Source organism: Eremothecium gossypii, chromosome VII (genome assembly GCF_000091025.4).
Source record: "Eremothecium gossypii ATCC 10895 chromosome VII, complete sequence".
Lineage (NCBI taxonomy): Eukaryota > Fungi > Ascomycota > Saccharomycetes > Saccharomycetales > Saccharomycetaceae > Eremothecium > Eremothecium gossypii.
The window spans coordinates 834577-854899 of record NC_005788.4 but is presented as its reverse complement, the minus strand read 5'-3'; the positions used below and the strand labels follow the sequence as shown (position 1 = coordinate 854899).

The 20323-nt window shown below is 53.6% G+C and overlaps 10 protein-coding genes and 1 non-coding gene across 11 annotated transcripts; 2 read left to right on the top strand and 9 right to left on the bottom strand.

The window, feature by feature from the left end:
- Positions 1–200: 200 nt before the first annotated feature.
- LDB7 (Ldb7p) lies at positions 201–890 on the top strand (the record flags this gene model as incomplete). Its single annotated transcript, NM_211640.1, has 1 exon — positions 201–890. The coding sequence occupies one exon, from the start codon at positions 201–203 to the stop codon at positions 888–890; it is 690 nt and encodes a 229-aa protein (NP_986578.1).
- A 128-nt stretch (positions 891–1018) lies between these two features.
- On the bottom strand, positions 1019–1759 carry SCL1 (proteasome core particle subunit alpha 1; the record flags this gene model as incomplete). The annotated part of the gene is made up of 1 exon (NM_211639.1): positions 1019–1759. One exon carries the CDS (start codon positions 1757–1759, stop codon positions 1019–1021), a length of 741 nt encoding a protein of 246 aa, NP_986577.1.
- Positions 1760–2050: 291 nt separating this feature from the next.
- On the bottom strand, positions 2051–3094 carry AHA1 (Aha1p; the record flags this gene model as incomplete). The annotated part of the gene is made up of 1 exon (NM_211638.1): positions 2051–3094. The coding sequence occupies one exon, from the start codon at positions 3092–3094 to the stop codon at positions 2051–2053; it is 1044 nt and encodes a 347-aa protein (NP_986576.1).
- Positions 3095–3240: 146 nt separating this feature from the next.
- UPC2 (Upc2p) lies at positions 3241–5841 on the bottom strand (the record flags this gene model as incomplete). The annotated part of the gene is made up of 1 exon (NM_211637.1): positions 3241–5841. One exon carries the CDS (start codon positions 5839–5841, stop codon positions 3241–3243), a length of 2601 nt encoding a protein of 866 aa, NP_986575.1.
- Positions 5842–6425: 584 nt separating this feature from the next.
- TCP1 (chaperonin-containing T-complex alpha subunit TCP1) lies at positions 6426–8102 on the bottom strand (the record flags this gene model as incomplete). The annotated part of the gene is made up of 1 exon (NM_211636.2): positions 6426–8102. One exon carries the CDS (start codon positions 8100–8102, stop codon positions 6426–6428), a length of 1677 nt encoding a protein of 558 aa, NP_986574.2.
- A 478-nt stretch (positions 8103–8580) lies between these two features.
- On the bottom strand, positions 8581–9156 carry CDC42 (Rho family GTPase CDC42; the record flags this gene model as incomplete). The annotated part of the gene is made up of 1 exon (NM_211635.1): positions 8581–9156. One exon carries the CDS (start codon positions 9154–9156, stop codon positions 8581–8583), a length of 576 nt encoding a protein of 191 aa, NP_986573.1.
- Positions 9157–9641: 485 nt separating this feature from the next.
- GCD6 (translation initiation factor eIF2B catalytic subunit epsilon) lies at positions 9642–11837 on the bottom strand (the record flags this gene model as incomplete). The annotated part of the gene is made up of 1 exon (NM_211634.1): positions 9642–11837. The coding sequence occupies one exon, from the start codon at positions 11835–11837 to the stop codon at positions 9642–9644; it is 2196 nt and encodes a 731-aa protein (NP_986572.1).
- A 146-nt stretch (positions 11838–11983) lies between these two features.
- On the bottom strand, positions 11984–12122 carry AGOS_t0178. Its single transcript has 2 exons — positions 12086–12122; positions 11984–12019 (listed from the first exon to the last, which is right to left on the bottom strand). It is a non-coding gene; the product is annotated as a tRNA-Ile (tRNA).
- Positions 12123–14054: 1932 nt separating this feature from the next.
- AGOS_AGL095W (AGL095Wp) lies at positions 14055–14369 on the bottom strand (the record flags this gene model as incomplete). Its single annotated transcript, NM_001355360.1, has 1 exon — positions 14055–14369. The coding sequence occupies one exon, from the start codon at positions 14367–14369 to the stop codon at positions 14055–14057; it is 315 nt and encodes a 104-aa protein (NP_001342229.1).
- A 378-nt stretch (positions 14370–14747) lies between these two features.
- MSS4 (1-phosphatidylinositol-4-phosphate 5-kinase) lies at positions 14748–16391 on the bottom strand (the record flags this gene model as incomplete). The annotated part of the gene is made up of 1 exon (NM_211633.1): positions 14748–16391. The coding sequence occupies one exon, from the start codon at positions 16389–16391 to the stop codon at positions 14748–14750; it is 1644 nt and encodes a 547-aa protein (NP_986571.1).
- Positions 16392–16948: 557 nt separating this feature from the next.
- Positions 16949–20239, top strand: AGOS_AGL097C (AGL097Cp; the record flags this gene model as incomplete). The annotated part of the gene is made up of 1 exon (NM_211632.2): positions 16949–20239. The coding sequence occupies one exon, from the start codon at positions 16949–16951 to the stop codon at positions 20237–20239; it is 3291 nt and encodes a 1096-aa protein (NP_986570.2).
- Positions 20240–20323: the final 84 nt, after the last annotated feature.

Here is a 20323-nt window from a genome sequence, read left to right as displayed (position 1 = left end):
ACCTGGCGATGGTGGATTCTTACAAAAAATGAGCCTCGCCACAAGGTTGTTCCGCACTGCCAGCCAGAACCACTACCGGACAAAGGACAGAAAGGTTTGGCAAAGGGGCCAGTCCAAGTATTGCTATACTATCGCAACAGCACAGTTACTCAGCATCGGCAGAAGCAGGCCGCAGTACGTGACCAGCGGACAAACTGAAGATGTCGGAAACACGCAGCTACTACAGCGTCATATCAGACCTCTCGTGCTTCGAGGCGTCGGACAAGGTCTCATTCACGCGAGAACAGCTTATGGAGCTCACACAGCAGGAGGTGGATGCGCGGGAGATGCGGGACAACCTAGAGCGCAGCGAATGGGAGACACGTAAGAGGCTTCCGATGCACTCGTACCTTGGGCAGCTAGCGGCGCGGGATGCGGAGGAGGCCGCGAAACACCCGGGATACTACACGTTGCAGCACACGCTTCTCGGAGGCTATGTGCCGCGGCACCAGCTCGAGTCGCTCTCCAGCACGGACTTTGCGCACTACTTGCACAAGGTGCTGGAGTGCGAGGGCCCGTTGGATTCGTACGGGAAATACGTGAACGTGGGGCGGATTCCGATAGGGTCTGCAGAGGTGGCAGCGGAGTCGCCGATGCCGCTTGCGGTGAAGGCGCCCGTACCGATGCCAGGACTGCTGGGGACGCCGGGGTCCTCCTCATCAACCAAGGTGCAGACGCCCAGCAGCAGCGCGACGCCTTCCGCTGGCACGCCGCCCATCGTGAATACGACGATCAAGAAGGCCGGGGAGTCTCATATAAAAAAGGTGGTTCTGTGCAAGCTATGTAAGAAGCGCTTCAGCGGGCCGCGCAGATTCACCGAGTTTTCTAACCACATGTGTATGAAAGGCTAGCTGTCCTCTGCGGCTAGCTGGGTAAGAACACTATGTAACATTATCGCCGGAACTGTTTTGGCCCTGCGCGGACTGAAGTACATGTTGTAATATTGGATCTATCGCATACGTAGGCGTATATCGCGGGACTAGTCCTGCTCAGCAATTGCGACCAGCCGCTCCTCGACCTGGTCCTGGCTCAGCACGAAAAACTTCCCTGCCACCGCCACTCCTATTTCCAGATCCTTGCTGGAGAAGTCGGTCCCTAGCGAGTTGATCATCTGGCCAATGGCGAACTCGACAACCTTCTCCCAGCTGTCCTCGTCCAGGCGGTCCTTCTGCAATTTTTTAAAATGCTTCTCTAGCGCTGTGATTAGCTCCTGCTGCTTGGGTCCCGTGGCAGTGGCCTTGTAGCCGGTGTAGTAGCCTGCAGGGTCGCATTTGAAGATGGATGGCCCCTCCTCCTCGTCCACGGAAATGAACGTAAGCACCACTCCCAGCGGCCGCATGTATGCTCGTTGCGTGTACGTCTGCGATAGGTTGGCAAAGCGCTTGGCAAGCACATGCACCGGCATGTCATAGCCATACTCGTACCGGAATTCGGCCGCCATGGCTCTGCACCGGACAGCCACATTGCGTGCGTCGGCAATCGGGCCCGTCGCGCACATCCCAATATGTTTCGCAATCGGGAACAAATAAGTCACTGTCGATGGCTCCAGTAGCTTGTCTGGCACCTTCTTTTGGTTCACTAGGACCGTGCATGACTTCCCGCGGATCGCCACGGAATTGATGTTGGTCTGATTCGTTGCCTTGAATGCATACTCGACCTGGTACAGCCGCCCCTCGGGCGAGAAGATCGTAATATGCCTATCATACCCTGCAGCACTCATCTTGGCTCAGCGATTGTAATTACTCCGCGGTTCTTGGGGTATGCAGCTGTCTTTAGGTTCGCCACCCTCCATCAAGAGTTGTATCCGTTGATGGCGATTCGTCACGTGATCTAGATGTGAGTGACAGAGCTCATCGCCGAGCAACGGGAGGGCCGTTATAGGTACGGAGTAGCTGACCGCATCTATTAGCGGTTGATATATGCCTATCAATTAGCCTAGGTAGCTCATAAATGTGATCTTTATATATATTGCCAAGTTGTTATCTTAACCTCGAGACCAGGTGTCGAGAGATTATAAGACGGAGCCAAAACCAAACGTAAGTTTGATGGCGCGAACATACATCTCCTCAAAGTTGGCCTTGACCTTTTCCTCTTCGCCAATCGGGATGCCGCTCCAAGAAACAACCATCTTGGTTTCGTGGAACTCTGGGCTTTCGTGGAACGTAATCGCGAGCTTGCTCACCTGTGCTGGACTCCAGTCTGCAAGACGCCAGTTAAATACAAGGCGCTCTGGCTCGTGAGCCTCAAGCAGCGTCGAAGTGACGTTGCCCCCGAACATGCGTGCGGTCTCTCCGACAGCCAGCTCGGGACCATTGCGGTCGGCCTGGATGTGCGAACGTGACCACGCAGTGATGCGCTGCTTGTCCAATAGTGTGTGGAATAGGTCGGCAGCTGCGACGTTGAACGTAGGCTCAATGTGTATGGAGGTAGTGTTGCTGACAGCCGCCTTCGCGTAGGCGGGAGCGGCGGTCGCACGAGGCGCCGAGGCTGCGGGCGCTGAGGCCATGCGCGCCCCAGGAGCGGCGGCCGTAGCGTCCGTGCCAACAAAGGAGGACTCCTGGTTGGCCTTCGTGAAGGATGAGCGCACCTGGTCCTGCGGCACCTGTATGTCCTTGCCGTGTGCTTGCAGCAGCTCCTTACCAAACACCGCAAACGCAGCGCGAAGCTGTGGCACCAGCTTCTCGCGCACCAGCGGCCGTGCTGGTGCCAGCTTGCTGGTCTCCTGGTATATGGAGATCTCGAACTGGTAGTCGTCCTCAGCAGAGTCGAAAGCAACCTCCGGTATGGTGATCGAGCCCTCCCAGTCCGTGCCGTCCGCAACATGCCCGCGCACGGAGAGCACAACCCGCAGGTCAAACAGCGAGATCACCTTGCCCTTACGCTGATTGACTTCGCAGTCGCCTTCCACGCTGTTTACAGCTGCAATCTCTGCATATTCGCCATCAGTTTTATTTCCGCTTGACAATCCGGCCAGTTTCTCTGCAAAATGCTTCTTGGCCCAGTCAATGCAGTTCTTATCGACCCAGTGCCAGTTGTTAGGATTGTGTACCACCATGCTTGCGCTTGGGTGCTGTAGTTTACTTGTCTGATCACTCTTCGTCAAGTATAAAAGCGCTAACGCTTAGCTTCCAGATTATTCGATGATTTAAGGCGCCCGTGTCTAAAATATGACATTTTCTAAAAACGTGCCTAGCGTAACCATTACTCATTATATACGAACTCGGTGAAGTTGGTGGTAGTCATCGAAGGTAAGCCTCCACCGAGGAAGTCTAGCATCATATGCATGCCGCCACCCCCACTGTACTCGTCTACATCTTGCGGTAGCACCTGTGTCATCCCCTCTAGGAACCAGACGCGATCCTTCATTTCCGTGGCGTAACCGCGCAGCAATTTGTAATAGCTACGCATGATGCGCATGGCACCGAGATCGCCGGTCATCAGCAAAGCAAGGAAGGTCTTATCCAGCAGAGCTGGAAAAGCAAATACACGGAGTATAAAGCCCGAACGGTCCTTCTCTTTGTGTAACTTGTCCAGGTAGGCCAGGGTTATCAGATAGGGAGAGTCGATCTCCACGGGATAAAGATCAGAAATGCTGTTGTCGAAGCAGACGAGCTCGCTTACCGTGCCATTGTCGCTGTTGATGATGTCCCCTAGGTCGCTAAGATCAACATTGATGAGATTGTAGAACCTTGATGTCGGGGTCAGCGGCCAGACGGCCGTGAGTATGGTGGCGGCGCCCTTGACGTGGAAAATCCACGCAGAGGGGGAGATAGCGGCGCTGGATATGGCGGGGTTGGGAGACGCTGCGTTGGCAAGCGAGTCCATGATTAGTATCAGTGCGCTGGCGACCAACGCGTCTGTGTTTTCTTCACATATTTGCAGCACTGCTTCGCGCAGCAATTTGAGAGATTCCAAACGATGGCATGCAACGAATGGCTCAAGGCCGACCTCTGTCCGGGAAAGATGGGTGGCGCTAAAAGCCAGGAGAGCATGCATGAGAAATGGATATCTGAAAGCCAGTTCTGGTATATGCTCAGACCAGATATGCTGTTCACTGATACCTGCTGAGATTATCGTCGGCCATACCTTGGTACAATAGTGGTGGAAAAGCCGTAGATCAACCAAATTCAACGTGCTGTTCTGGGTGAATTCAATAATCTTGCTAAATGATAGAATACCGCAGCCATCAGAGGTACACATCTGTCCGTCAGTATCCTCGGATAGTTGGTTATCTGATGCGGAAATAGAATCCCTGCGTGTGGAAGTGTTCTGCTGTGTCTTGGCGCCCGCTGCTGCTCGTGACGCAGAGTTGGATACGTCTCCAACGCCTGTTGAAGATGTGTTGTTTACGAGGACGGACTCACTTGCCTTTGACATCGGAGACATTGGAAGAACAATGGGCGAGATGGTTGGGTTGTCCATCATGTTGGCAGATCCGCCATTACTGCCAAGACTTGATAAAACGGCCGTCGCGGATGACTGTCCTCGCTGAGACAGCGAATCTTGCACAGGTATGGAGGGGCTCTGCTGCGCAGCAGTTTGTTGGATTTGAACATCTTGCAGCTGGGGCATATGTGACTGCTGAAGTTGTTGGTGGCGGTGTTGATGGTCAGGTTGCGAGCCGGAGTGTCGCTGCTGTGCTTGTCTTGGTTGGTGTTGCGTGCTCCTACCGGAAGCCCTCGAATGCTGCTGCTCAAGCGAAGAACACTGAACCAGCGGTTGTTTAGAGAGCATAGAGGTGTTCCCCGTAACAACGTTGCTTATCTGTTGTTGCTGGGAAGTCACTTCAGGTTCTTTCGTGGTCATCGCCTTTATTCCAATTAATTCTTGGAAGTCATACGTGACTCCTCCAATTCCAGCTGACGGGAAAGGGCCTCCAAACTGCTTGAGGTTTATCCCATTTTTTGATACTGATGAGCTCAAGTCTGCCTGGTCTGGAGACTGGGATATCTGTTGCAGAAGATTCGAAGCAAATCTCGTATTAGTAAACACCGAATTAATACTGTTAGTGGTGTTCATGGCGGTTGCTTGTAATGGTATGGGACTGTTGGGCAGTTCGAAAGTGGCGAATCTTTCTGAATTCGATAATGTCATTAACTGGGGAAGCAAATGCGGCTGTTGCATCAATTGCTGCTGTAACTGTTGCGAGTTCTGCCCAACAAAGAGAGGCGGTAACAGCGACGCATCGGGCGTAACAGACGGCGAAGTCTGTGGAACAGCGCCCTCTATCTGGCTACCTGAAACAGCCAGGTTTGCGGCAAGCGGTGCATTCTGATTATCCTGCTGGCCCAGCTCATCTCTACTATCATCCTTCTCGTCATTACCGCGAGTCACATACTTGATAACAGTGTCTACGTCCCCGTCATCCTTCTCATCATTACCTCGTGTCACATACTTGATCACAGTCTCCACGTCCCTGTCCTTCTTTTTCCGAGGCTTGGCCGGGGTATACACGCAACTCAGTCGCATTTTAAGGCATTTTTGGCAGCCAGGCTTACCTTCATCGCATTTTACGCGTCGGCGCTTGCAGTTGTCACAGCCGTTCTTGGATTTGTTGTGGAATTTACGCTTCCCAGTTGCTGTTTTGCTCACCTTCTTTCCATCGACCTCAATTAACTCGATCACCTTCTCGATCCGCTTCCGGGGCCTGTCGCTATCTCGTGGGGAATACTGCGAGTGCATGTTTCTCCCCGCATTCTCTTGCATTTCGAGCGCCATGTCAGAGTTCTTGCCTAGTATACAGTTCCTCTTGCGCGATGTCAAATGTAGTTTCTCCGCTACCTGCTCTCTGACGCTCAGCATTCCAGGCTACTATGACCGTAGCGCCGCTTTGACACCTCCGTTCCTCTGGATCCCAAATTATATCCTCCGGGACTTATTCACTCCCGCCCTGTTGAGCTTGTTGTGCCAAATTCTTTGCTTTTAATGCCCCAGCTGTATCACCTCAGCAGCTTGCGCAACCTAAACAAACTCAAGGTAAAGATTATGAGCCTGTACTGCAAGAAAAACTCACCGGTTCGAATACCGATGAAGGTAACTGACACTTAGACCGTGAGATATGTGCCACGATGGGAAGTTCGTTCTTGCGGTCAGCTTGAAGATATCGTTTATCCGAAAATTCGATCTCATACGATTTATTAAACGATTACCACCGAAGTTTAACAGGAATAGGCTGACAAAGATAAATTGAAATTCGATTGGTGGATCTCCTCTCCAGAAGATCCGCTAAGGTAAATACGAATGCGCGTTGTATAACGAGCTGTGTGAACGCCCGTGAGGACGCAGGAAGAGCCGCTTCGTGCGTCGTATGCTACTACGGAGGAATTTCAGAAGTTCAAAGCCAAAAGGCCGAATGGTAGAAACGATATGTACATATATATTCCGAATCAGTGAGCGTGGGGATCCTCCTTTGGAGGTTCTGGATCGACCGTAATCATTGTGTCAATTCTAAGAATGGCAATGCAAGCTTCGAGGGCGGACTTCAAAGACTTTTTCTTGCTGATGGTGGGTTCCAACACGCCGGCTCCCACCTCGTCGACGACCTTCCCGCGGATAAGGTCGAGCCCGTAGTTGCGGTACTTGCGCTTCTTGAGGTCGTCCGGTTTGGCCTGCTGGCTGGCTGCATGGTACGAACGCAGCTTGGCAACGAGGTCGCTGGAGTCCTTGGCTGCATTGACGGCCAATGTCTTTGGGATGACCAACATCGCGGCGGCAAACTCGGCGATTGCCAGCTGCTCGCGCGAGCCGACGGTGGTGGCAAAGTTGTCTAGATATATGTTGAGGGCCGCCTCGACACAGCCGCCGCCAGCCACCACATGCCCACTCTCGAGGGTTCTCTTCACCACGCAGAGCGAGTCGTGCAGCGAGCGCTCCATTTCGTCCAGAGAGTAGTCGTTTGGTCCACGCAAGATGATGGAGGAAGAAGAATGCTTGGCAGTGCCCTTAATCAAGATACACTCGTCGTCGGAGAACTTCGCCTGCACGACCTCGCTACAGGTGCCGAGATAGCTTGGCTCGAAGGTCTCATCGCCCTCCAAGTTCGACATTGAGCTGATGAGCACAGCGCCTGTGGCGCGAGCTATCCTGCGCAAATCCTCCTTCTGACAACGGCGGACTGCCATAACGTTGGCCTCGACAAACGCTTTCAGGCATAGGTCGTCGATACCCTTAGTTGTGAGCACAACCTGGGCCCCGGCGTCAATAATTTTCTTGACACGCTCCAACACTATTCCAACCTCCCGCTTCCGGATCTCCTCCAGCTGGTCCGGATCGTCGACATTGATCTGAACACCCATCGCCATGCGTGCCTTCTGCAGGTTGATATCAAGACACGCGATCTTCACACTGCCCGTCAGTTTACGGGGCATGGCCTGCGATGCAACAGTACAGTTTAGGGCGTAGCCCTGCACGAGCACGGACTCGCACGCGGATTTACCGTGCGCCTTCAGTATGTTCACCGCCTTGACCGGGTACTTTACCTCACCGCGGCCGTTCTGCGTCTTGACGGCCAGCAGCGCATCCACCACCATGGAGCTAAAGAACTCCGAGTCGGAGCCAATGATCTTGGACGACATACTGGTCTTCGCGATGTTCACCATCGTCTCGCGCGCCAGGGCGTCCACTGGCTGCGATAGCACGTCTTCAATGTAGCGCAGCGCCTCCCGCAGCGCCACCCGGAACCCTGTGATAATCGTCGTCGGGTGGATCTTGTTCTTGACCAGCTCGTTCGCGCGCTTCAGCAGCTCTGCCGCGATGATCACCACGCTCGTCGTGCCATCGCCGATCTCGCGGTCCTGCTGCTGCGCCAGCTCTACCAGGATCTTGCCCGCAGGGTGCTGCACGTCCAGCAGCGACAGGATCGTCGCCCCGTCGTTCGTCACCGTGAAGTCCCCGATGTCGTCCACCAGCATCTTGTCCAGCCCCACCGGGCCCAGCGACGACTTCACCACATTGGCCACTGCCAGCGCCGCAAGCACATTCTGGTTGCGGATGTCATCTCCAGACACCTTCTCGCCGCCCAGAAACAGGGTATCCGAACGCTGGTTGTTGAACACTTGAGCCATCCTGCTTTAGCTTCGATGCTCTTGTTGTTATCGGTTTGCCACCTTAGGGCGCTCAAGTACCGTGCCCACCAGTTACCCGGTCTCTTCTTTGCAAGCCATTTTCGTTCATAATGACTATGTATCGTCACGTGCGCAGTGGCCACGTGATCGCACTATTGATATCCAACCGTATATACGTCTTGGCGGCAAGAGTCTGCGACGGCTGACTCTTCCGGTGTCTTTGCTGCTCTATCCACAAATTTTGTGCAGAGCCAAAATTGCCGATTTTTGGGCAGGGCGCAAAGACAGATATAGCAGTGATAAGGCGATGCAGCAGCGCAAGCGGTGTCGCGGCGCAAGGTCTCGCGCGGGTCCTGGCGCTAGAGCTGGCACTTGGTCGGGGTCACGCTGTGGGCGCGAGCAGGCCGGTGGCGTGATACAATAGAAAAACATGAATCATTGACCTATGTGTCTTTAGTACTTAAGTATCCAAAAGCCATCACAAGATGGTGCACTTCTTGCTCTTCTTGATGACCGGCGGTTCGAGGGCGGCGACAATTGCCTCGTCAAAGACGTTCTTCAAGCCGCGCTGGGTCAAGGCCGAGCACTCCACGTACTTGACGGCGCGGAGCTCGCGCGCGAACTTCTCGCCCTGCTCGGGGGTGATGGGGCGGAGCCGCTGTCTCTGTAGCTTCTCAATGACCATTTTGTTCTCTCTGAGATCTATCTGGGTGCCGACAATCAAGCAGGGTACGCCCGGGCAGTGGTGATGTACCTCGGGGAACCACTTCTCCTTGACGTTCTCGAACGACGGCGGTGAAACCACGCTGAAGCACACGAGAAACACGTCCGTCGACGGGTACGACAACGGCCGCAACCTGTCGTAGTCCTCCTGCCCGGCAGTGTCGAACAAGCCCAACGTGTACGGCTCGTCCCCGATCATCACTGTCACCGCGTAGTTGTCGAACACCGTGGGCACGTAGTCCGCCGGAAACTGGTTGGTCGTGTACGAGATGAGCAAGCATGTCTTGCCGACAGCTCCGTCCCCAACGACCACGCACTTCAATGTCTGCATTGCTACTTCCTGTGTGCAGCTGCCTGCTTTGCACTCTAGTTTCTCCTGCCGAAAATCCCTGCGACCTCAAAATCTGAAGTCTGCGCCGCTGTCCGCTATGTACCAGCTCGCCAATCAATCTCAGTCGCCTTTAATAGCAAACTTCGACCAGCTCTCGGAAACAACACTCTACTGCTCTGAATGAAACAAACGACAAAACTGCGTTGCTTCTCTTCCACGTTTTTTTTTCTCTCGAATGGGCAACAAAAGGCTCAGTTGAACAAACTATGTAAACTTATTCACAGGAGATCTTGATTCAAATATAGGATACAGAATCAAGAATTGTTTCTTTTCTTTGTCTTGACTGCTTGGAGAGCTGTTTCATAATATTCTCTCCCTGAAGGATTTGAAAGATTAAAACCAGGCGATGGTGATCGATGTGTACCGTTTCTTCTTCTGGAAGCCGGGTAATGGCGGTCGGCGAACGGCTATGTAGTATACAGCGGTTACTCATCGGAGTCGTCGCCCGAGTCGTCGCCCGACTCCTCGTCGGCGGTCTGCAGCCAGTCGACCCACTTAGCGGTCAGGGTCTTGACGTCAGCGTGGGCGGGGTCGGCGGCGGCGGCGGCCCACCACTGGTATACTACGTCCTCGTCGAGGATGTCGCTGTCGTAGAGACAGCTATAGACGCAGAAGAGGATGAAGTCCGGGCGGTCGAAGCGCATGGAGACGACACGGTGGAGGATGACGTCCATAAGGTCGACGTACTCGGCCGCGGTGAAGGCTTGGCGGCGGAAGAGCGGGCCCCAGTGAGCGAAGACCTTGGCGACGGCGTCCTTGGGGCCGAGGGTCTGCGTGGCGATGAAGTGGTAGACGCGCTTGAGCATGGCGGAGACGGTGGCGGCGCGTACCTCGTGGTAGGTGACGTTGAGCGACATGCGCAGGGTGTTGAGCTCGAGCAGGGCGGTGTCGATGTCGTGGTTGTGCTCCATGGCACGTTCGACGGTGGCGATGGCCTCCTTCTCGAAGTCCTCCTCCTCCTCTGAGGCGTCGGAGCCGTCCTCCCAGTCGGTGTAGTAGCTAGCGGTGGAGAGGGTTCTGCGCTTCTTGGTCTTGGAGGCGGAATAGATGGACGAGTCGGACAGATAGAGCTCGTCCATGCGGGTGCAGAGCGTGTTTGCTCCTGCGCCGTCGCAGTCGTCGGTTTCCTCCGAGTCGTCCGAGTCATCGCTCTCGTAGATGTAGCCGACGCCGCTCTCGCCCACCAGCTGCACAGCCTTTGCAGTGGACTTGGACCTGGTGGCGGGGTGCAGACCGCTGTCCTCGTCGCTATCCTCGTCGCTGCTGTACGACGGCGTGGGCACCGACATCGAAGACACGGTGATGGGCGCGGCGGAAATCCTGGTGCCGCTGGGGATGGTCTTGCTCGAGGCCACGACGACGTTGAAGCCGATGACGCAGCCATCTTCCAGCGTCACGGCGGAGCCGAGCTTTGCCCCGGCTGCTACAATGGAGTGGTTGAGGACGCTGTTGTCGCCGATGATGCTATTTTCCCAGATATAACTGTTGATGATTTTGACATTGGCGCCAATCTGGCAGTTGCGGCCGATCACCGAGTTTTCAATAAAGGTCCCCTCGCCGATGGTAGAACCAGAGCCGATTGCAGTGCACTTGCCAATCTTGCATGACTGCGCCAGTATAACGTCTTTCTCTTTGTAAACGTGCTTGGACTCGTACGAGTATGTCTGATCTTCCAGTAAGTTGCTGTCCAGGACCAGAGGGTAGCACCACCTGGCCAAAAAGTCCTGAGATATGGCATCGTACGTCTGCCAGCTTTCTACCCTTGCCGCATATTCCTTCGTGATATATGCATAGATGTGCTTCTTTAGCAGATCGCTGGACAGAACACCTTTCACAAAATCTCTACGCAGGTACTGGTAGTCAAAATTCTCCTGGAAAATTGCCGGGACAAGAGGCGAACAAATGTCGATGTGGCAGTCAATCAGATCATTGCGCAGCTTAAACTCTTCAACGCCTTCTAGCAGCTCTGGGTCAATATCTACTGCTGTCTTCCTCTTGGAAGAGGCCAACGGGATGTCCTGGTAGTACAGACATCTGTCGTTGGATTTATCCAGCATGAAGACTGCCGGCTCGCATGATCTCGTTCTGTGCGACTGTGTTGCTGTACTCAAGCACATCGTTACGATATGCTCTTTGTCCTCCGCACGTCTGGCACGGTGCGCCTCTAAGGCCCTGTCAAACTCCATGTTGGTCACTAGGTCTCCGCTGACAAGAATGAAATCACCAGTTATGAGCCCACGGTTGTCCAGATCTCGCATAGCATCCCCCACAGACCGCGCCTCAAGAGCCAAGATAGTCGAGACCTTGAATGGCGACCACGGCAAGTTCCACTTCGAGTTGTCGATGTATTCCTGTACCTGCTCTGCGTGGGAAGTACAAATCAGGTACACCTCATGTACACCAGCCTTGGCCAGAAACTCGAGCGTATACTCTATCAGCGGCACATTTGCCAATGGCATCAAGCACCGCGGCATCTCATATGTCAGTGGCATAAACCGGGTCTCAAACGAGTCCGTCAACACCACAGCTTGCAACCTCTCATCCTGCACCACTTCATTCCTTTTACCGGCACTATTCGCGTTTCCAGACTGGCCCTTGGCTCTCTGCTTCTTTCCTGCCATCTCACCACCGGGTTCAGTATTAGCGTGGGATGCGCGCGTTAGTGATTCTGGTGATAACTGCTTCCGATGGAGGCCGTTCACTTGGAGCAGGGAAACACATGCCTCTTACCCGGATATAAATCTTTCCTGGGGGCAAAAAGAGAAAGTGCTCGAGGTGGGGTTCGAACCCACGACGGTCGCGTTGCTTTTCGCCCGAAGGCGCATCGCTGTGCTATCTGCACAGTGAGCTTCGGAAATCCGAATGCCACTATAAGCACGAAGCTCTAACCACTGAGCTACACGAGCATTTTCTGACAGGGTGACCGACACTGCAACTCAAAAGGCAAAGGGGATTTCTGCCGTGGAAAAGGACACCTCGTCATACAGCATAAAGGTATGCCAGATGGATCTACGGTATAAAGTGGATACGTGTACTCCGTCGTCCGTGCTCTATTATCCAATATTCTCGTATGCTTTCCGTACTATATTATTTCTACCTAACGCGGGGTAGAAATAGTCCGTAGGTAAGGACTGTTCCAGGCTATGACACGGAATTTGCAGAATCTTGCCCATGGAAACGGAGACACGGCCTTCTTCCTAAGGCGATATCCGCGGATAAGTTGTTGACTCGAAGAGCATGGCTCTTCCCTCCGCACAGCTGCGGATATGCAAGGCATTTTTTGGCAGGCCTGCGTGCGTCCCTTATTCAACGCTTGGTGAGAACGCATGCCCCGCTATGGAATGGTAACTTCCAAGCTTCATGGCTCTCTCTGAGTAAGCATGCTTCCTTGTGCTTGTTGCACTTGCTTCTTCGTAGGCGCAACAGAAAAGCCGACGGATGACCCAAGGATAATAGTGGGCACCGCAATCAATCAGTTACGGGTGGATCTGCTGAGTAGTCTGTTTTTGCCGCCCTATGGCATCTCCATTTGTATCGCCATTGCTCCACCATAGGAATAGGAATAACAACACCCAACAGTAATATATTTGGGCAAGAGGTAGATTGGTCTTACCTAATCATTATTGTCGCAGCGCTATTGCAACGGCCACTGTGCGCTGGCAGCTACCGAGAACGCTCTAACTGCGGTAAGTGCTGCGCAATGTGCTTAGGAGTAGCACCAAGAGTCGATGTACAGGTCAATCCGCTAGATGCGACTCTTTTGTGGAATCCCATGCTGACAGTCCACCGTTCCAACTTCGGCATTCCAAAACTCCCAGTAGGTGGAGTACCCCTTGTAACGAGGTGTGTGGAAGTTCAACTAAGTCGTAGTAAAAAGGGAGAGCAAATGCACATAACGCCGGGCTGTCCTATGCACTGGTGCTCTGTAGTCGGTAGCTGCGACGCATTATGCCGAGAGCGTGAAACACCGCAGGCTTCGCGCAGCTCTTACTTGTATTATCCGCCATAGGAGGGTAATGCTAAATGTTATCTTCTAATACAGATCCACTGCTGTGATCGTATGACTACCAGTGTCATTGCTCTGATGAACGATGTGCGCTCTGTGCGGAGTCTTTTGTTCCGACGTAACAGATATGGCACCGGAGATAGAGCGATATGTTCTACTATGTGCATCTACAGGCCATTGGTCAATCTACCCGCGCATCTGTAATGCTGTTGAGCGTCACGGCGGAACTAGTTGACACTTGCCGGGCGATGCCCGCAGCGTTACGGTGCCGTATAAACGCATGTTAATGACACGATCGGTGCGGATCATTTTCTTATCGCCGACAGCATTAACCACGTGGTCAGGTGATTGCACCTGGCCGTCCGGACAGCTGTGGAACTCCTGCCCAACTTGTGTAGCCACTGTGGCCCTCCAGTTGGTTGAGGCACTTGAACAGTGGGGCTAAGCCATGTAATTTCCCATTGTTGGATTAATTGCCCCACGTTGCACATGTAGCCCCAGCCAGATAGGCGTACTGCAGAAGCTCCTGGCAATATATCTTGTACATGGCCGTTTGCCTAGGTAACGCCCCCGCTCAGAAGCGTTGGAAGTCTATTTTTAAATACACTATCAATCCGGTGCCGTACGCAGTTAGAGAGCGCCGCATAGAAGCCTAATGTTCTGCGTGAGAGTCGCGGCTTCTTTTCTCTGCACAGAAGTTGGTCGTTGAAGCCACCTTTGGGCTTCGAAATCTTGTAACTGGTGACAGTGGGCGCCGCCCCCACTGCCCTGAAAATAAATGTAAAAATTACTATAGATACCTATATTAGAAATGTCGTGAAGGGGTAGCCAGCTACCCGCAGAAGACTCTGTAGAGAGTACAGCAGAGTAGCACGCTGCAACACATCTTACAACATGTGTCACCATCGTTTCTGGGGGGTTGTTGGTGGTAGATAGGCTGCTGTTGCCCGCTGTAGTAGCCGCCGCCGCCGTAGCCGCCGCCGTAGCCGCCGCCGTAGCCGCCACGACCATATCCTGACTGACCATAACCCCCACGGCCATGGGCGTCTGGGTAGGTGTTCTGGTCGTAGCCCTGGCTGTAGCCCTGGCCGTAGCCCTGGCCGTAGCCGCGCCCGCTTTTGTCGTTGTAGCCGTAACCTTGGTTCATCTTGATCGTACGGTCCAACTATCTTCCAGCAAGAACCATTCGCGCACTATCAGGTATATATTATATAGTTTATACATTTTGCTTCAATCAACCGGCATCGCGCATCCTTGCGCGCTGGGAGCCTACGACTCGCATTAGTTCCCCTGAAGAGTAAAAATAGGGGTTGCAGACGTTGACGAGGATAACGTCCAACGTCAAGCGTTAAGGGCAGAGGTGCGTATGCCGTTGCTACGAGGACCCTGCGGAGAAAGTTCCGTACAAAAAGTTCCGTGAAGTTGCTATTTAGATATATGCACTATTACTATGACCAAAAATACGGAGTAGTGATAACTTTTAGTTGATCTTGCGTAAAAGTGGCCCAAGCTGTTCGATGCTGGGTCAGTCTCGATGGCCGGTCTTGCCCTGAGTAACGGAGTCCTCTATAAATTTATAAAAACGCAGGCCGTAGTCATTGGGGGGGACGGCGCTCACAGCGTATAAGTCGTGGCTAAGACCCCTCCAGAATGTTTCTAGCTTTTTCAAAAGAGAGTAGTTTGTTAGACAGTCAATGATACCAATGTAATAGATGATGTTGAGATCTTTGTTTTCTGCATCTGAAGCCCTGATGCCGCCTTCGTCACGCTGGAAAAAGTGGTTATTCGAGGCGTTCGTAATGACGTTATTAATATTAATATTAGAGTTAGAATTAGCTGGGAACGCAGAAGTGAGGGCATGTTTCGCTGACGATTCTGGTATCATGGCATGTATGTCTTCGCTGTTTGCTGCCGCTAGGTTAATATCATGGATGCCCAACAATAAGGAGTAATCCATAATGTTCAATCGGGATAGGAAGTCGACGTCCTTCTTTAACTGGTTCAAGAAGACACGGCCCTTGTGGGGGCCGAACTGGATGTTCATATGTTGTTCCAACCAATTCAAGTCCTTCAAGACAGGCCGGGCGTCCTCGTCTTCCTTCGACACTTTTGTATAGCGGCCCAAGGTAGATCCTTTCAAATCAAAAGTAGTATGCATCTCCAAGTGCGGTGGAAATAGGTTATTCATTACGATGAAGTAGATCCGTCTATTTTTGACCTTGTTTTTGAAGGAGATGGGCATCTTCACCCTATGCAAGCCATAAAACTGACATATAAGAGTGTCAGGATTGGCTTTTACATGCTCATAGTAATCATGCAACACATGTCGCAAATGCTTATGCTCGGAGTGGTGGATCGTTTTGATAATGTATTTGTAGTCGCGCGAAAAGTAGAAAAAGGAACCGGACTTGCCAGGCGAATTTAGCTCGCTGAGAATATATTTCGAGGTCAAGGACATCAAGTAGTCAGCCGGATCCAGTCCAAACCGTGCCCTCAACTCCCTAAATACCTCCGGGCAGTAGTCTTTGAATTTGAAGGCATACTGTGAGCTGGGCGTGAGCTCGTTGCCATGATAGTCGAATGCTAGCTTCTTCGTCTGGTGAAAGTCCCGCTGGCTCAACGGCTTCATAAGGCCCGAGCAGCGGGAGACCGCGACGCGGATGCCCGTGAGCATGTTGTACGCGATGATGAAGTTGACGTGTCCCTCGCTCACCTTGTTGCCCACCAGCACCCGGTCGTCGTCGAGAAGATGGCGTTGCTTGCGCTTCATCTCCCGCTTGATCAAAAGCGACTCCCGCATCTTCTTGAGCTCCGCGGTCGCCGACTCGGACGCCTTCATCGCCCCGTCGTTCAGGAACTGCGACGACCGCCGCCGCACCGGCGCGGCCTCCGCGCCGCGCGCGTTCTCCCCCTGCTCCTCCGCCGCGAAGATGCGTGCATGCTTCTGCTGCACGCTCGTCGCCCGCCGCGCCACGCGCCGCCGCCCGCTCAGCGTGCGGTTCAGCAGCACGCGTTCGTCCTCCAGGTCCTCAATATATGAGCCCCGCTCCACCAGGCTCCGCCGCTCGCCCAGCGCCTTCATCGCCGTCCCGATCGACTCCACCGAGGTTGGCGACGACGACGCCGAGAACTGGTTCGCGGACCTCAGCGACTCCGGCTGCCTCTCCATCTTCCCGCCCCGCCCGCCCGCGCGTCCCTCCTGCTCGCGCGTGCTTACTGTTGCGGCCTTGGCTCTGCGACCAAGTCCCGCCTTATCTGTGTTATGCACCGCTGCCCAGTCCGATGCTGAGCCTAGCTGTGCCACGCCGCTGCCTGTTCTGCGTTGCTCTGCCTCGCACAGCTTTCAACCGTTAGTCCCGTCTTTTGTCTTGCTTCGCTTGTGGTCGCCGCCACGTTTTGTGCAACCGCCCCGGCGCGCGCCGGACGCCGCCAGGCCCGCGCCGGCCCGTTGCTTTTTCCACGTGCTCTTATCGCAGGGATGGAAGGGGACAGGCACTGCCGTATGGACCCTGAAAGTCGTGGTTGCGCAATCCCCACGGAATCGCGGAATCTCAGCATCATCGTTGCCAGACAGTTGTAAGGAGCGCGGGGTTAGCTATATAAAATGCTAGTGTCTGAGAGTAGCTCCCTAGCGGCCACAAAGAGCTACAACGGCAGATATAGGCTCTAGCGGCTGGTAACACACAGTAAACGCCGGGCGAACTAAGAGCCGACTAAGATAATAGCATGAGCAAGAGTCAGAAAGTCGCGATTAGCGGCGGGACGGACGTATACGAACGCACGGACTTTCACGCACTCCCCGCACATGAAGTAGCGCGACTGCTGGGCACCGACCTGCGGCGGGGACTGACAGCAGAGGAGGCGCGCGCCCGGCTGGAGGTTGTGGGCGACAACACGCTGGGCGAGGAGGAGGGGATTAACGTGCGCGCGATATTGCTGAAACAGATGTGCAACGCCATGATCCTGGTGCTGATAATCTCCATGGTTATCGCGCTGGCGATAAAAGATTGGATATCTGGCGGGGTGATAGCGTTCGTGGTTGCGCTGAACGTGTCGATTGGGGCGTACCAGGAGTACAATGCGTGCAAGACGATGAACTCGCTGAAGGACCTGTCGACGCCGTCGGCGCGCGTGATACGGAACGGCGAGGACGTGGTGATGGCGTCGGCGCAGGTGGTGCCGGGCGACATAGTCCAGGTGCGCGTGGGGGACACGGTGCCGGCGGACCTGCGGTTGGTGGAGGCGCTGAACCTGGAGACGGACGAGGCACTGCTGACGGGCGAGGCGCTACCGGTAGCGAAGGACCCGGCGGCTGTGTTCGAGCAGGACACGCCGGTGGGCGACCGGCTAAACCTGGCGTTTGCGTCGTCGACGGTGTCGAAGGGGCGCGCGACGGGCATTGTGGTGCGCACGGGGCTGCGCTCGGAGATCGGGAAGATAGCGGAGTCGCTGCAGGGCAAGCAGTCGCTGATATCACGTGACGAGAACAAGTCCGGGTTGCAGAACACGGTGCTGACGGTCAAGGCGTCGGTGGGCTCGTTTCTGGGCACGAACGTGGGGACGCCGCTGCACCGAAAGCTGGCGAAGCTGGCGCTGATCCTGTTTGCGATCGCGGTGCTGTTTGCGTTGATTGTGATGGCAACTCAGAAGTTCATTGTGAACCGGGAGGTGGCAATCTACGCCATTTGCGTGGCGCTGTCCATGATCCCGTCCTCGCTGGTGGTGGTGCTGACGATTACGATGTCGGCTGGTGCGAAGGTGATGTCTACTCGGAATGTGATTGTGCGGCGACTGGATTCGCTGGAGGCGCTAGGCGCGGTCAACGATATTTGCTCCGACAAAACCGGGACGCTGACTCAGGGCAAGATGATTCTGAAGCAGTTGTGGGTGCCAGAGTTTGGGACTGTTGTAGTAAACCGCTCGAACGTTCCGTTTGACCCGACCGTGGGTGACGTCAGCCTCATTCCGCGCTTCTCTCCCTGGGAGTACCAGCATGACGAGGAGGAGGACGTTGGAATCATCGCAAACTTCAAGCAACGTTGGCAATCGAACAGTCTTCCTAAAGGCCTCAACCCCCGCAAGTTTGAGTCGTGGCTGCATACCGCCACGCTGGCGAACATTGCTACCGTCTTTAAGGATAGCGACTCGAAGGAATGGCGTGCTCACGGAGACCCCACGGAAATCGCAATTCAGGTCTTTGCTACACGTATGGATCATCCACACCATGCGCTGACCACTGAGCAAGATGAAGAAGACTCTGACAGTTCCCAACAGAACGATGCGGCGCGGATATACGAGCATGCGGCTGAGTTTCCATTTGATTCGTCCATTAAACGAATGTCTGCGGTCTATATCAACTTAAGGGACAAAAACACGCGCCATGTATTCACCAAGGGCGCATTTGAAAGAGTTCTCAAATGCTGCACGAGATGGAAGCTAGATCCAGGGACTGGGGTTACACATCCACTCACTGAGGATGATCTAGAGATAATTCAGAAGAATGTCGATACATTGTCGAATGAAGGATTGCGTGTGCTTGCTTTTGCCACAAAGACGATCCCAGCAGAGGAAGCCGAGTCTCTTGGTGAACGTCTCACGAAGGATCGTGACTTTGTTGAAAGTGATTTGATATTCCAGGGCCTGGTCGGTATTTATGACCCTCCACGCGTAGAAACAGCAGGCGCTGTTAAAAAATGCCACAGAGCTGGTATTAATGTACACATGCTAACAGGTGACTTCCCCGGCACTGCGAAGGCTATTGCACAGGAAGTCGGGATTTTGCCTCACAATCTCTACCACTATCCGAAAGAAGTGGTGGATATAATGGTTATGACAGCCACACAATTTGACAGTTTGACAGACGAAGAGCTTGATCAATTACCGGTATTACCGCTTGTGATTGCGCGCTGTGCTCCTCAGACCAAGGTGCGCATGATCGATGCTTTGCATCGGCGGGAAAAGTTCTGTGCCATGACTGGAGATGGAGTTAACGATTCGCCTTCCTTGAAAAAGGCCAATGTAGGAATCGCGATGGGTATCAATGGTTCCGACGTTGCAAAAGACGCCTCAGACATTGTGTTGAGCGATGACAACTTTGCCTCCATCCTCAATGCGGTAGAGGAGGGGCGGAGAATGAGCGATAACATCCAGAAGTTTGTGTTGCAATTATTGGCTGCCAATGTGGCCCAGGCTATCTACCTGATGCTTGGATTGACCTTCTTGGATGAAGACAAGCTATCCGTGTTCCCCCTTTCGCCCGTTGAAGTGTTGTGGATTATTGTTGTGACATCCTGTTTACCTGCAATGGGATTGGGGTTGGAAAAGGCAGCTCCAGATATTATGGAGAAGCCTCCTAATGATTCCAAGGCGGGCATCTTTACTTGGGAAGTAATCGTGGACATGATAGTGTATGGCCTTGTGATGGCTGTCTGCTGTCTGGGCTGCTTTGTCTCCATCATTTACAAAGACGGCCACGGCAACTTGGGCACCAACTGTAACGTTGAATACAGCGATAGCTGCAAGTCTGTTTTCTCAGGCCGTGCCGCAACGTTTGCCACGATGACGTGGTGTGCATTGATCTTAGCGTGGGAGGTTATCGACATGCGGAGGTCCTTCTTCGCGATGAAGCCAGAAACCGATACCCCCTACACACAGGTGTTCAAGGACATCTGGTCCAACCAATTCCTGTTTTGGTCCGTCATATTCGGCTTTACATCTGTTTTCCCCGTGGTATACATTCCAGTCATAAACACAAAGGTGTTCCTTCACATCGGCATCGGATATGAATGGGGCATTGCTTTTGCATTCAGTCTTGTATTTTGGTTGGTTGCAGAATTCTGGAAGTTTGCCAAGAGACGTTACTACAGGAACAAAGATCGCGCCATCAACCCAGAGAGCGATCTCGAAAACCGCAGACTGCATGATCCATTCGAAAAATACAGCTCTACCTTATCCAGAGCCACTACCAACATCGGAACATTCCGTGTCACGGCCAACTCCGAGAAGGATATAACATAAAAAGTGCCGGCAGGTCAACTTGTAATTATTACTATTATTATACCCCGCCAGCCAAGGCGCTAACTTCGATACCCTTTGCTTTAT